Genomic DNA, 13,497 nt, shown 5'->3' with positions numbered 1-13,497 from the left:
ATCAAAACAAGAGTACGTTAAAATTGCTAAAACCTCCTTTGATAGGTCCATGAATCAAATATGGAGTGTACAGGCAAGGAGCATCATTGTGTATTAAAATGTCTGAAATTTACAACGTTGCTGGAATCAGAGGATGGAACTAAAATTCGTTAGTCAAAATTCTAAATCCCAAATGATAATTACAGGTAAGGATCTACAGTAGCGCCATTCCGACCTATTATAGAACCATTATTCATATGAAGTACATCTCCTTACCTATACACTCGAGGATCAAACAAACGCTCACTTGGACAAAGAAGTTCGTTATATACATTTACATTAATTCTCGATTGTATCGGCGACATGTCTAAGTCAAATGTTTTAACGCACGTATGTCGATAGAAATCGGTGCGTATCGTCTTAGAGATATTATTCCACTGTAATATTGTTAGATATGACAACTAGACAAAATATAACATGATTTAAATTAAGAGCAAACGTATATTAAAAACTAAATTTTGAAAATATCAAAATTTGTTGAACGTCTATTTTTTTTTTTTATTTGAAAATACATATAAAATTTTACATTTAAAAACATAAAAATAAAATATCAATTCATTATAATGTGATTCTATGTATAGATACATATTATAATATAATTTATTCGAAAAATCTATTTTATGATATTAATCAGTATGGGCGTATTGTTAAAAAATAACTTTTTTTCACTATTTCACATTGCAAGTGCCTTTATATATGAAAACTTTTTTGATGATACTTTTCATAAAACTAATTTAAAAAATACATACAAACATCGAACGCCATTTTGATTTTCTTATGACGACATACATAAATACTAGAGTCGCAACGAATCGTTCAACCGTATCTGTTCAGAATCCTATCTTGAGATTGGTTGAAGTTTATTAAAACTATATCAATTTATTTTCTATTTAACAGAAACGTGAAAAAAAAATCAAAATTAATGGTGAATATTTGGCTGAATAAAATTTACATGTTCGAATATTCGGTGCAACTCTAGTATAAATAAAAAAAAAAACATAAACTGCTTTTGTAAGTACTTTGAGGACGAAATATGGCAGCTTAGGGTAGGTGAAACTGTAACATTTCCAATTGCCTACATGTGTCGAGGTAACATTCATTATAATTTTATTAAAGTCCGGCCGCCGAGAGATTGACTCTGACGTCAGTTAGTCACGACATATGCTACAAGAAACTACAAACAAAAACAGTTGACATCATTTAAATTAAATACAAGTTTAAATATTTCATCATTTATTAAATAATAAATTTAATAAGGATATTAACATTTTTATCGTGGATTCGACGTCGGTTCAATGTTGTATCAGAAATGCATTCTCTCAGCAGACGGACTCTAACGTCACGTAGGCAGATTGATCGGCACAGACTAAATATACACTTGGCATTTGACAATTCTTCTTTTTATGTTCCCATTTAATGTCAGGCAAAAGTATTCCACTGTAATGCCGCGTTAAAACGATTAAGTAATTGATGTTGTTTACAAATCAATTAAAACAATAAAAGTACCATCAAAAAAAAATAATTAAAAGATATCGATAATTAATTAAAACTAATAAATAATTTGCGAACGACAGAAGCTTAAATAAATCCGAACATCAGATCGTTGGAACGCAAATAAACCGTCAACCCGTCACTGCGTCGCGGTCACGGGGGCCCGAGGTTGGTTACCACCGTTGGGGTACCATGCACAGACGAGTCGACGTATTTCTAATGTATTCACTGCATGAAATAGTCCGGATGATCTGGATCTTTCTCGAACCGTTTCGCTTCTTCCTGCATACTCTCTTTTATTTTCAAAATGGCCGCTGATTCCGTTTGATCGTTTTGGTCGCCGCCCGGTCCGCCGAAACCTACGGGAAATAAATCAAACTTTTGTACACATTAACTATTTTTTCTATCATTTCTATAAATAAAACATTATTTTTATTTATAAAAACAAATCACTAATTATTTCATTTAAATTATTCCAAACTAAAAGTAGATCAAATATATCAGATTATAATCTGTGGAAAATATTAACCACTAGTAATTACATGCAATAATTATGGCAACATATATTTTAAAAAAGAAAAAATCGAAAACATATATTTATAATAATACTTCGTTATTAATCATAACTTTGTAAATGTACCCTCTATATATTTATATAAGTATAAATCAGTACCCCGCGTGTAAAAATGGTCATATATCATAGTTGCACATGTATAAACATACACATGTAACAGAGGACCTGGCTATATTCAAGTCGGTTAATATAAACTACATTTACATGTATTTACCTGAATTATTTTCAGTAATAAGTCAGAAATAATAATATTTATGTTTAAGCGCCATCTAGCGGTAAAATTTATTTTAGAGACAAACTACTCAAAAATTAGAATAGATCAAAAATAATCTATTTGACCGGTTAAGTTATGTTCTTATTATTTTTTCTTACAGTGGCAATTTACGAGTGATGATCACTTAAAATCTTATCAAAACCTGCCAGTCAGCCTTCCTGTTTAAAAAAATGTATTAATCATAAGTATAATAGGGTGTATTAATACACTTACTTAAGTTGTAATCGCCCATTCCCGATCCGGAGTCTTCCCTGGGTGTCCCTGGCCCTCCGCCACCGACGCCGCCCGGTGAAGACTTCATGCCGTCCACGCCGCCGAGTCCTGGGCCAAGTGTTGTGGTCGATATGGTATTATTGTGTTTACGTGATGCTGTTCTGGCGACGCAAACTTTGGTATTTCAGAGATTGTTTTTTTTTTCAATTTAGATATATCGTAAGTATGAATAATTTAATAAAATATATCGTATATATTGTTAACAATAACGCCCATACTTCTCAATATATAATTTTTTTATATTCAACATATTCAAGATAGACGAAGGGTTTAGGTTATACAGCCTAGTCGTAATTATATATCTTTAGGTTTTTTTTTTAATTTGTGCCATTTTTGCTTATATAAATATATATACTTTAGTTAAATGTTTTAATAAAAAAAAACATTTTATAATAATTACTTTAATAACACTATTAAATAATTTCACTCGACTGTTTACGTTAAATCTTTTTTTATTTATAAAATTCTCTCACACGCAAAATTTGCGTCACCACATACATATTCGTTATTACTGGGGTCGTAACATTATTTCATTTGCTTCATTCTCATAACGGAGTCATACAATTATACATTATACATACAATTCGTACATCGGGTATTTGACTTGTGATAATAAATGGTATGAAGCATCGCTAATAACAATACATGCTTCGATGAAAAACAAAATTGATGATTTTCTAGCGTTTTAACTTAACTACGTAGACAAGATACTTTAAATATTACTCTAAATTTAATTTAAAAAAAAAATATTTTTATTCGCACTGGTATCCCCAGTATTTTCTTTTAATTTGACATTTTAAACGTAACAATTTTTACAGATATAAAAACAAAATAAAAAAAAACAAACTGTCATTGAACAGACAGCTGTCAAAAAACGCGGGAAAATTCGTGTTTTTAATATCGTTATAGTGATTTCTATTACATACAATTTACAAATTGTTTCTTTTAAAACTTAAATAGTCGGTTTTTTAAATGTATTACCAATTTCTTAAATATGTTTGTTTTAACTAATTCCACGTCACTATTTTGATTGTGAAATTTTGTTTGAATTTTGACAATTAAATTCTTAATTTTATTTAATGTTTAATTAAGCGGGTCCCTATTTTATTCATAAGCACCTTCGGCTGCAGAGGGCTGCGGCAGATGCTGCGATGGGGGCCCGTGCTCGACGGCGAGCGGGAACTCCGCCCCTAGGGCGCCAGCGCCCACGGGTTTCATCAGCGTGTACATGTTGTCACCGCCTGCCGCGCAATATTACGCGTCACCATTTCTTACTTTTTTAACCCATTTTTTTACGACAGATATATATTTTTTTTTAACTTAAATCTAATGTTATATCACAGTTTATATTTAATTTGAAATCGATTTTACGGAAAATATATATAATTTAAAAGTTAATTTTGAAATAACAAAATCCAATCAAAGTAAACATCTACGTAAGTCTTAAATCTAACATTTAGACAAAAATATTTGCGTTTAAGATTTTAGATACATTTAATATATTAATCACAAAATGCAAATATTTTTTTTTTTTAATATTAAATTAATTTATTTACAGAACCAGATCAGAAGTCATAAAAATGTGTTTTTTTTTTTTTTCTTGTAAATATTTAATTGAAATGCCAGTCTCTCCGCTGAGAAACTACTATTATAATGATTACTTTATTAAATTTTAAAGGTGAAGTAACGTTAATAAATAATAATTTTAAAAGTACTTTTTTTTTAATATTCTTTTTTTTTTTAATATCCTTTTCCGTTTTTGAATTCTGAGTGTTTAGATTTTTGTTTATAGTTGAACATTTAAATTTAAAATGATTTCATTTATTAAAACAAATCACTAATATTTTTTTTCGATGTTGCCATTATTTTTTAGAAAAATTAACGAGTATCTAATCTACGTAGTGTTTAGTCGTCCGCTTGGAATCAATACAAGTGTAATGAGGCACTATGATAAATAAAAATATTACAAGTAAAAAAAATAATTGTTAAAGAATCATCCCCGTATACAGAAGTTTTATTATTAGGTTTTATGACTTCCAACCGGGGATTTATATATGATACATCATACATTAAGTCGCTATGCATTTTCTAATACTATAGAAAACATCATGTTTTCCATGAAATCACTTGGACAAGAAAATAAAATGAAAATCTAAATTTTTAAATCAATAAACAAACAAGAAATACGATCATGGAAAAAAATTACATAAATCATTTAAAAAAAAAAAAATAGGGTCGAAAAAATATCACATGATACGCACTCTTTATAAATGTCTACGACAATGAGTTTTAGAGACACAGTACAGATACGTAATAAGCATATACACGTGTGACCCCAAGCGTGAATGGATACAAGCGAGAATGAAGCAAGCGGAACGAAAAGAAAAATAGGTGTTTATTTAAAAAAAAAAAAAGATTTAACATAAAATTATAAACACGACGTTCAGAAATGCGACATTTTAATCGTTTACACGTTTCTGAACGCATCAGCGGAATGAAACATTTAATATTGTGCCACAGTCAAATACCTGGTTTAGTGTTGTAATTAACAAAAAAAAAAAAACCTGCAAATCTTAATATTTAACGTTAAAATCACTTTTGAAATAACAAGAATAGGGACAATACAATACAGTATATATATATATAATTACAAGTGCACAAGGAGTATAGAGATAAACAAACAAGTTGACCTTGAATTGACAGGATTTCATTGGTCGAGATTTGAAATAATGAATGGTGAAAAAAAAATGGCGATTTGAACGTCAGCGAAATTATTACAGTAACTTTTTTTTTTATTTGACCGACCAAATGGGCCATCTGATGGTACGTGGTCACCACTGCCCAAAGACAATGGCACCGTAAGAAATATTAACTATTCCTCACATCACCATTGCGCCACCAACCTCGGAAACTGAGATGTTATGTCCCTTGTGCCTGTCGTTACAATGGCACACTCAACCTTCAAACTGGAACACAATAATACTACTGTCTCACAGTAGAATATCTGATAATATACTTTGGAAGCATAATTAAAGTGGATATAAGTAGTTAAGTGTAATAGTGTTGTTTTATATATAAAGATAATACATTAATCAAGAACTGTTTGTAGTGCATAACATAGCAAATCACATATAAAGTTATATGTTTATCTTTACTCCTGGCATTGGAATATAGTATAGAACCCATTACTCTTTATACGATACAACATAATATTTTAAATTAAATAAAAATGGCACCATTTTATAATAATTATTAGAAATAACACATGGGCACTCTTCAAAAGTGTTGTTAACATGAATTACATACTAAGAAATTAACAATTACCAAATTTTATTTATATTTAATATTACATAGGACGGTTTTTGGTTATATTCAATATATGTTTTTTCTGAGAATACAAAGAACACATATAAAATTATACTAAGTTATGGTTAAAAATATATATTTAAGTATGTCTAAGTATTTCAATGTACATATTAACACTTTATATTTAAAATATATTTAATAATTTTTTTATTCAATGTTTTTTATAACAGGAATAATAACCAAAAACCCATCACCTACCATCACCATTTAAAAATCTTACCGGAATTTGAAGAGTCCTGGGGGCTTGGCATTATCGGCGTGGGAGGTCCAGGGGGACCGTTCGAGCCGGGCGGCGCACCGTACGCTCCGGGCGAGCCTCCGCTGTAGTTGAGTGGGGCGGAACCCCCGGCGGCGCCTCCACTGCCGCCGGCCCACGCGCCCCTCGGCCCCATCCCCATTGGTGGCATACCTGTTTATGAGTTTTTGAATGAATTGCTGAATATGTTTGAACAGACCAATGTTTGTTTCTGACTGTTCAAAGAGAATAATGCCATACACCTTCAAATGTTCTCACGATGTTTTACTTTATCGATATATTAATGGTTCAAACACAACTATCAGATAAGAGCAACATTGGACTGCTGTGGCTCCAGAAAGAAATATTAGTAATGACTTCAAAATATTCAAGACTCGACAGAAACTTCTTTAAAAAATTTGGGGCTAAAATCATTACCATTTTTGACATTTGTTTGAAATCAATATTTCAATCTAATACATTCTATATTACTGAAAAGATTCATGACGTGAGTCCTCACCTGGAGCCTGGGGCGGAGGGCCGCGCATGCCGGCCGCGTAGGCCCCGGGGCTCATGGGGCCCATGCCAGGGCGCGGTGGCGTCATGCGCGGCCCGCCCAGCATCCCTGCGCCGCCCCCGCCTCCCCCGCCGCCGCGCTCCAGAGAATTGCCCATCATACCCTGACCTGGAGACAAAAGATTCACACTTTATGTTTATTTACAAGTTGTATATGACGAAGGAATCTTATATGAATCAAATAATATTCTGAAGTTAGAAGTGGCTCTAAAGGTTTCTATCTAGAAAATGTTTTGCTTTTTAACTTTATCTATATAAAGTCTCCAGAAAAAAAAACTGTATAACTGTCTGGCTCAACCCCTGGCTGAACCCCTCATTTTACCCCATCGAAGAACTAAAAAGACCTTATGACCATATCATGGCAAATTTCATCTATATCAGTTCAGCGGTTTTAATGAGAAAAGCTAAAAGACTATACTTTCGCATTTATAATATTAGTATAGATTAGTAGAATTAGTAGTACCTCTCAAGTACATAGCAAATTGTCTTAAATACAGAAATGTAATTCAAATTAATTAAAATCATACTACAAGATATGTCACATTACTGAACAGATAATAACACACTTTAGGAATAAAGCGATTATCTCTATGCCTTCTCAAAGAAAAAAAAAAATTATAAATATATCAATATAAACAATGACTTGAATTAACCTTTCAGATATTTGTGTCTGAACATGTTATATTTTTGACAATCAATAAAAGAGTGAAGTGCTTATAATAAATATTTTCATTTTGACATAAGTGTTAATGTCGAAGAAGACAGATTAACTCGAAATTATGCGTGCAAGAGGGAATAATAATAAAGAAAAAAAATATTGTCTCTGTCACAATCTCGGTCACACACCTCAAATTAGGAAGGATGATGTCTTTATTGGATATATAGCTTACAAAACTTACTTAATAATATATATATATATATATATTAAAGTAAATCACCATCAACATAAATTTATAAGTGCAATAGTGACGTCATATGGATAAAAAAAACTTAGTTTGTAGTCCTTAATGGTTCATAGTATCTTCAAAATAAAATTTCCTAAAATATATCATATTTCTCATGAAAGGTTTCTTAATGTTACCTTTATTAATAAAAAAAATAAAAATTCTGATAGGAATTTTAAAAGCTCACCTGGAGGCCCGTTAAAATCATTTCCCATGCCCATTCTAACTGCTGATCGTGGTCCACCAGAGTACCAAGGGCCAATGAACGGCTGTCCCGTTCCCATTAGCTGAGGCTGAGGTCCGTGAGGCGAGGGCTGTGATCCAGGGTGTGGGGCAGGCGGTGATGGCCGGAGTGAAGAGTTTGGGAAGAAACCAGGTGGCATACCACCTCCACCCATTCCTAAAATAGATTTTTTTATTGAAATTAAATATTTTATTTTTTAAATGTATTTCAAGTCAATTTTCTCATATTTAATGTTTATTTTTACTTAGCTGTGCTATCTACTGGTTTATATTGTTAATGAAGAATTATTAAAACATCCTTATTTCATAATTTTCTTTTATAAGTAGGCTAAAATATGGAATTTCTCATATATTAAAACTATATATTAACAGTACACATTGTTTTTTATTATAACCAAATATTTATTAACCTTAATACTTAGGTATTCTGTTAATGTAATTCTATAATTTATTTGAGTAATTTCTAAGGTTATTTAAAATGTTACTAATATTCATAAAATTTTTTTATAAAAAAGCCATCAATATATATTTTAAATTAATTTTAACAATTAAGTAGTCAATTTGTTTGTTACTAAGAAGTACGATGGAATATAATAGTGATCTACTTTCTAACACGTTCGCACCTTCATATTTACTTAAGTTGATAAGAAAAAATATTCCTTAGAAAGTGTGCCACACTGCAAGAAAACAGATTTTATGGTTGATCTACATTAGAAATAAACATCGTACCGTCATTTGGAGGAGCCGGGCCAGCGTTGTGACCGATCCCATTAACACCGTATCCAGAATTAACAAATCCATAATCGTGAAATGCTTTTGCTTCAGATGAGTGTTCACAAGTATCTCGCCTCTCTGGAGCGGCGCAATACAGATCCCAAAAAACACACCACCAGGAATGGAGGAACCCGGGCGGCTCGCCGAGTGTTATGTTCTTTTCCCATCGTATCTCTGAAAGGAAAGTCTGCGCCGCTTTCTGAGCCCCGACATGAAGTAAGTACTCGTAGACATATAGGGCCAACTTCTCGCGAGCCTGAGCGTCCGAAGGTACCGTAGAGCCTTTGCCCTTGGCATACATATCGACTGAAAGCCGACGTTTATGTTGAAATTGTTTATTATTTACATTAACGCTTTATATCAATAAATTCAACTTCTCAAAATGTCATTGATCGATGGCGACATTTGGCGTCTGTGGCATAGAGAATCGGATTGTTCTCAATTTCGCGGAGCGCATCGTTTGAATTGTCACCTTCTTTTGTCTATGCTAATCACAGGTAAAAAAATAATAATGGGCTAAACTAAATAAACAATTAAATAAATTGGAACTCACAGATTTGTTGTATCACACTTAAAATTATTGAACTAAACACTACACTTAAAATTACAAATAATTTAGTCATTTACTCACTTGTTTTTATTGCATATCTCTATTGACTAATATAGTTAATACTAAATATTATAGTATCCATCAAAATATTTCATTTGTTATTTTATGTAGGCGTCGTCACTTTCCTATTGTTAAAATATATTACATAATTACATATTATTCGTAGGCGTACTCTGAGTTGGCATTATTGCTCTTTCCTAGCGTGATCTTTTCTAGGAAAAAATATAATGAAGTTATACTTTTGTAAAGCATTATAAATTCATCAAAGTATTTTCTCAGAATTGTTTCTATCAAAATATTCATTATTTTTCTTGTCCATAAGTTATTGTATTTTTTGTTAATTGACGAAACACATAAGGAATTTTTTCTTGTAATAGAAATTTCTTCAATCTTGCATATTATCATTTTATCGTTTTCATATTTTAAATCAACAAAATTCTTTTGTGAACATATCTAGCTTTGCGACGATATTCTCAAATAAAATATTAGGTTAAATCAGTGCGCACACAACGTTATATATCTTATGATGAAAAGATTTTATTGAAATTTAGTATTAAAAAAGCTGAACGAACAATTTACTAAATTGCTTATAAATAAGACTGTGGCCTGATTTAATTAGAATAAGTAAGGTAAGATTTTTACTCCAATTACAAATAAAATAAGACCATAGACATTTTTTTATTTTAAAAAATTATTGACACAACAAAACTGACAGTGAAAACGCACAAAGTCTAGGAATGTTTGTACTTGTCTATTCCTTCTTCCTTTTCGTGCGGCCGTGTCACCGCGTGGTTCGCAGCCGCGTTTCGTGAAAGAAACAATTTCAAAATGGCTATCAGACCTGTGTACAGGCCCCAAATCGTCAAAAAGAGGACGAAAAGATTCATCAGACATCAATCTGATAGATATGACAAACTTAAACGCAACTGGCGTAAACCGAGAGGTATGTTAAATGTTGTTGGACCGTATTTAACCAATTTATAACTTTAATTGTAAATTTAAATAATTCAAAAGTAATTTAAAGTTTATTTGCTACGTTATTATAGTTAATCAACTATTGCATTAGCTTTGATCAACGTGAAATAACTCGAAAACATTAATCTTATAGGTTATAACCATAATGTGATTTTATATGAACGATGTTTAAAAGTTCCATATTTAGTAGAGTTTTAAAGCAAATGCAATTATATACCGTATTCCAACGCAAGGGCACTCTGTGTTATTCATTTTCGATATGATACTCGCAATTTGTAACCTTGCAATATAAATACTATTATATCCTATTCTGGATGACTTCAATTATAGTCATTTAGTCATAATGATAGTGACACTAACACAATTAATTTAAACATAAAGACAACAATAATATAGATATAAGTAATAAATTAAACTTATATATTTGTGTACATTGATTCCATACTTGTACATAGTTTTCTTTCTACTTGACTTTTATAAAGAGATTGTAATATATTGAAATAACGATACACATGGTACGTATGGCTTAAAAATTTGTGCTATTTTTTTTTTGTATACTTATTTACCATTCAATCCCAATAAAAAACAAAATATCAATATAATAATGAAATATAAAATTACAGGTATTGACAACAGGGTGCGTAGGCGTTTCAAGGGCCAATACTTGATGCCAAGCATTGGTTACGGTTCAAACAAAAAAACCCGTCACATGCTCCCCAATGGCTTCCGCAAGGTGAGAAACGATCTACTTCTATACTAATATTATAAGTAAATAAAAATTTTTCTTTTGTTTTGTTTTGTTTTGTTTGTGCATAGTAATGATGATCCTATTGAAAGAATTCTCAAAAAAAAAACACTTGTAAATATTTGAAGCATTCCTGAGTGCATTTCAGGTACACCTGTACCATAATGCATGCAAGCGAAGCCGGTGTGGCTTTCCGGATTTAGTAGTAACATAGTTATATCTACAATGCACACTAGGCAATCTGTTTCTATATTTTACTATCATATCTTTATATACATATATGTATATAATAATATGTATTAAACTTTTATTAGCTCAACTTATACAGGACATATTATGGTGAAAATAATAAATTTATATTGAATAATTTGGTTTTACAATAGTAAAAGTAAAGAAAAATCAACTTAATATTTTTTTAGGAACGTCCATTGTTGTAGATCTTTAAAACATAATATTTAAATGTATACAATACACATCTATCAAATCTATAAAGTTTTGTATCATTCGCAAAAGTTTACAATAACATAAAAAGTTCAGAAGCTGTAAGTTCGACTATAATCAAGTAGATTTTGCAATTATCGAATTTGCTTGAAATTTGAAAAAAAAAACTGAAATTGTGTTTATAAGATTGCCGTCATATAAAAAATACAATTGTAGATTTTATTACAACGCAAGGGCACTCTGTGTTATTCATTTTCGATATGATACTCGCAATTTGTAACCTTGCAATATAAATACTATTATATCCTATTCTGGATGACTTCAATTATAGTCATTTAGTCATAATGATAGTGACACAAATAAATTAAACGTAAATACAACAAAGCTATAGATACAAGTGAATAATAATTTTCTTATAATTAGACTCGAAATGAAATTATTATGTCTACAATCAATGGTAGGCAATGTATTCCTACTATTTACTATAAAATATATGTAAATTATGATCTATAAATATTTTATTTCAAGATTAACATCTTGTAAACACAGTTTAAGTTCAAATTTATAGTTCAAAAGATTAATAATGCTCTGTTAATAGGGAAAATAAACAAAAACGAAATCTCATAAAAATATTTCAGTCATAATCAGAACCTAATAATAAGTAGTTTACCTAACTAAAAATATTCTGACTAAGGATTAGTAATTGTCTAACTTTTTGAATATGATTAAGAACCTTAAATGGTTCTCTTAAACATGTAAAAATTAATGTATATTTCAGTTTATTTACTAAAATGTCTTATAAGTTTAAACGATAGTAAAAGTGCTTAAACTAATATATCAAACTGCTAAAGAAGTAGTTTAATAATTGTAGGTGTGAAAAAAGTTGTCAAACAATCAATTTGATTGTCAAAAATTCAATTGCCTATATTATGGGGCAGAACTTTTGTTAACCAGTAAATTATATTCTGTGTTTAAAATTCCGTTGTATCTTTAGTGTGCAGTTATTACTTAAATTTCTTGAATTTGTCATATGAAAACAATATAATTGTTTTTTTTTTTCTAGGTCCTCGTCCACAATGTCCGCGAGCTGGAAATCCTCATGATGCAGAACAGGAAATACTGCGCAGAAATAGCTCACGGAGTGTCTTCTAAGAAGCGAAAGACTATCGTGGAACGCGCACAACAGCTCAGTATCAGAGTCACCAACGCCGCCGCGCGTCTCCGCAGCCAGGAGAACGAATAAACTATAATAAATTTTATAAAAGCCTAATTAATTGTTTTATTATGAATTTTGTTTTCGAAATATTTTTTTTTTTTAATAAATTCGGCCTAGGAATAAGTAAAATTTAAGTAAGTAAATAGATAAGTTTAGGCACGTCTATAGATTGGCTAATGGCTTAGATTTGCGAGTATGTATACTGAATAAAAGAACTTTAATTATTACCAAAGACCTTTGTGGTAAGAACTAGGTAAAATTTCTCTTGCTAGGCCGACGCATGACACTAAAGTTAAGAAAGTACTATATAATCTTTAAATATAATTAACTGCTTTGGATGCACCGGCCGCCGGTTGTATTGCACCCAATATAATATCGACGGTCATTTTTAGCAAAATATGGTACGAAGTATGGTAAAAAGAGGACCTAGTGGTTAGAACGCGTGCATCTTAACCGATGATTGCGGGTTCAAACCAAGGCAAGCAGCAATGAATTTCACGTGTTTAATTTGTGGTTATAATTCATTTCGTGCTCGGCAGCGATGGAAAACATCGTGAGAAAACCTGCATGTCTAATTTCAGCGAAAGTCTGCCACGTGTATCCACCAATCCGCATTGGAGCAGCGTGATGGAATATGGTCAAACCTCAAAGTAAGAGGTGGCCACCAGCAGTGGGAAATATTTAGGCTGTTAATGTTGTTGTTGTATGGTACGACCATAGC

At 31.2% G+C, this 13,497-nt stretch overlaps 2 protein-coding genes across 6 annotated transcripts; one reads left to right on the top strand and one right to left on the bottom strand.

Moving 5' to 3' along the window:
* Nucleotides 1-620: 620 nt before the first annotated feature.
* Nucleotides 621-9,196, bottom strand: LOC125074871 (single-stranded DNA-binding protein 3). Of its 5 annotated transcripts, none has more exons than XM_047686333.1 (6): nt 8,745-9,196; nt 7,960-8,172; nt 6,773-6,937; nt 6,238-6,426; nt 2,696-2,699; nt 621-1,873 (listed from the first exon to the last, which is right to left on the bottom strand). In XM_047686333.1, the coding sequence occupies exons 1-6, from the start codon at nt 9,088-9,090 to the stop codon at nt 1,756-1,758; spliced, it is 1,035 nt and encodes a 344-aa protein (XP_047542289.1). In that variant the 5' UTR covers nt 9,091-9,196; the 3' UTR covers nt 621-1,755. The 5 variants fall into 5 exon arrangements, 4 of the variants coding, with proteins under 4 accessions (XP_047542289.1, XP_047542286.1, XP_047542287.1 ...); XM_047686330.1 differs by having other exon boundaries at nt 624-1,889; nt 2,592-2,747; XM_047686331.1 differs by having other exon boundaries at nt 628-1,889; nt 2,592-2,699.
* Nucleotides 9,197-10,146: 950 nt separating this feature from the next.
* Nucleotides 10,147-12,830, top strand: LOC125074576 (60S ribosomal protein L32). The gene is made up of 3 exons (XM_047685916.1): nt 10,147-10,342; nt 10,998-11,107; nt 12,624-12,830. The coding sequence occupies exons 1-3, from the start codon at nt 10,228-10,230 to the stop codon at nt 12,801-12,803; spliced, it is 405 nt and encodes a 134-aa protein (XP_047541872.1). The 5' UTR covers nt 10,147-10,227; the 3' UTR covers nt 12,804-12,830.
* The last annotated feature ends 667 nt before the right edge of the window (nt 12,831-13,497 follow it).

The sequence above is a fragment of the Vanessa atalanta genome, chromosome 28, assembly GCF_905147765.1.
Source record: "Vanessa atalanta chromosome 28, ilVanAtal1.2, whole genome shotgun sequence".
NCBI lineage: Eukaryota > Metazoa > Arthropoda > Insecta > Lepidoptera > Nymphalidae > Vanessa > Vanessa atalanta.
This window is presented reverse-complemented; position numbering and strand designations above follow the sequence as displayed.

Bases quoted from the DNA above. Each gene is read 5' to 3' on its own strand.
- LOC125074871 (XM_047686330.1), bottom strand. From the start codon at position 9,090: ATGTATGCCAAGGGCAAAGGCTCTACGGTACCTTCGGACGCTCAGGCT. The intron at 6,938-7,959 runs GTGAGCTTTTAA...TTTTGTCTCCAG, and splicing joins TGATTTTAACGGGCCTCCAG to GTCAGGGTATGATGGGCAAT. The intron at 6,427-6,772 runs GTGAGGACTCAC...ACTCATAAACAG, and splicing joins CCCTCCGCCCCAGGCTCCAG to GTATGCCACCAATGGGGATG.
- LOC125074576 (XM_047685916.1), top strand. From the start codon at position 10,228: ATGGCTATCAGACCTGTGTACAGGCCCCAAATCGTCAAAAAGAGGACG. The intron at 10,343-10,997 runs GTATGTTAAATG...ATAAAATTACAG, and splicing joins CAACTGGCGTAAACCGAGAG to GTATTGACAACAGGGTGCGT. The intron at 11,108-12,623 runs GTGAGAAACGAT...TTTTTTTTCTAG, and splicing joins TCCCCAATGGCTTCCGCAAG to GTCCTCGTCCACAATGTCCG.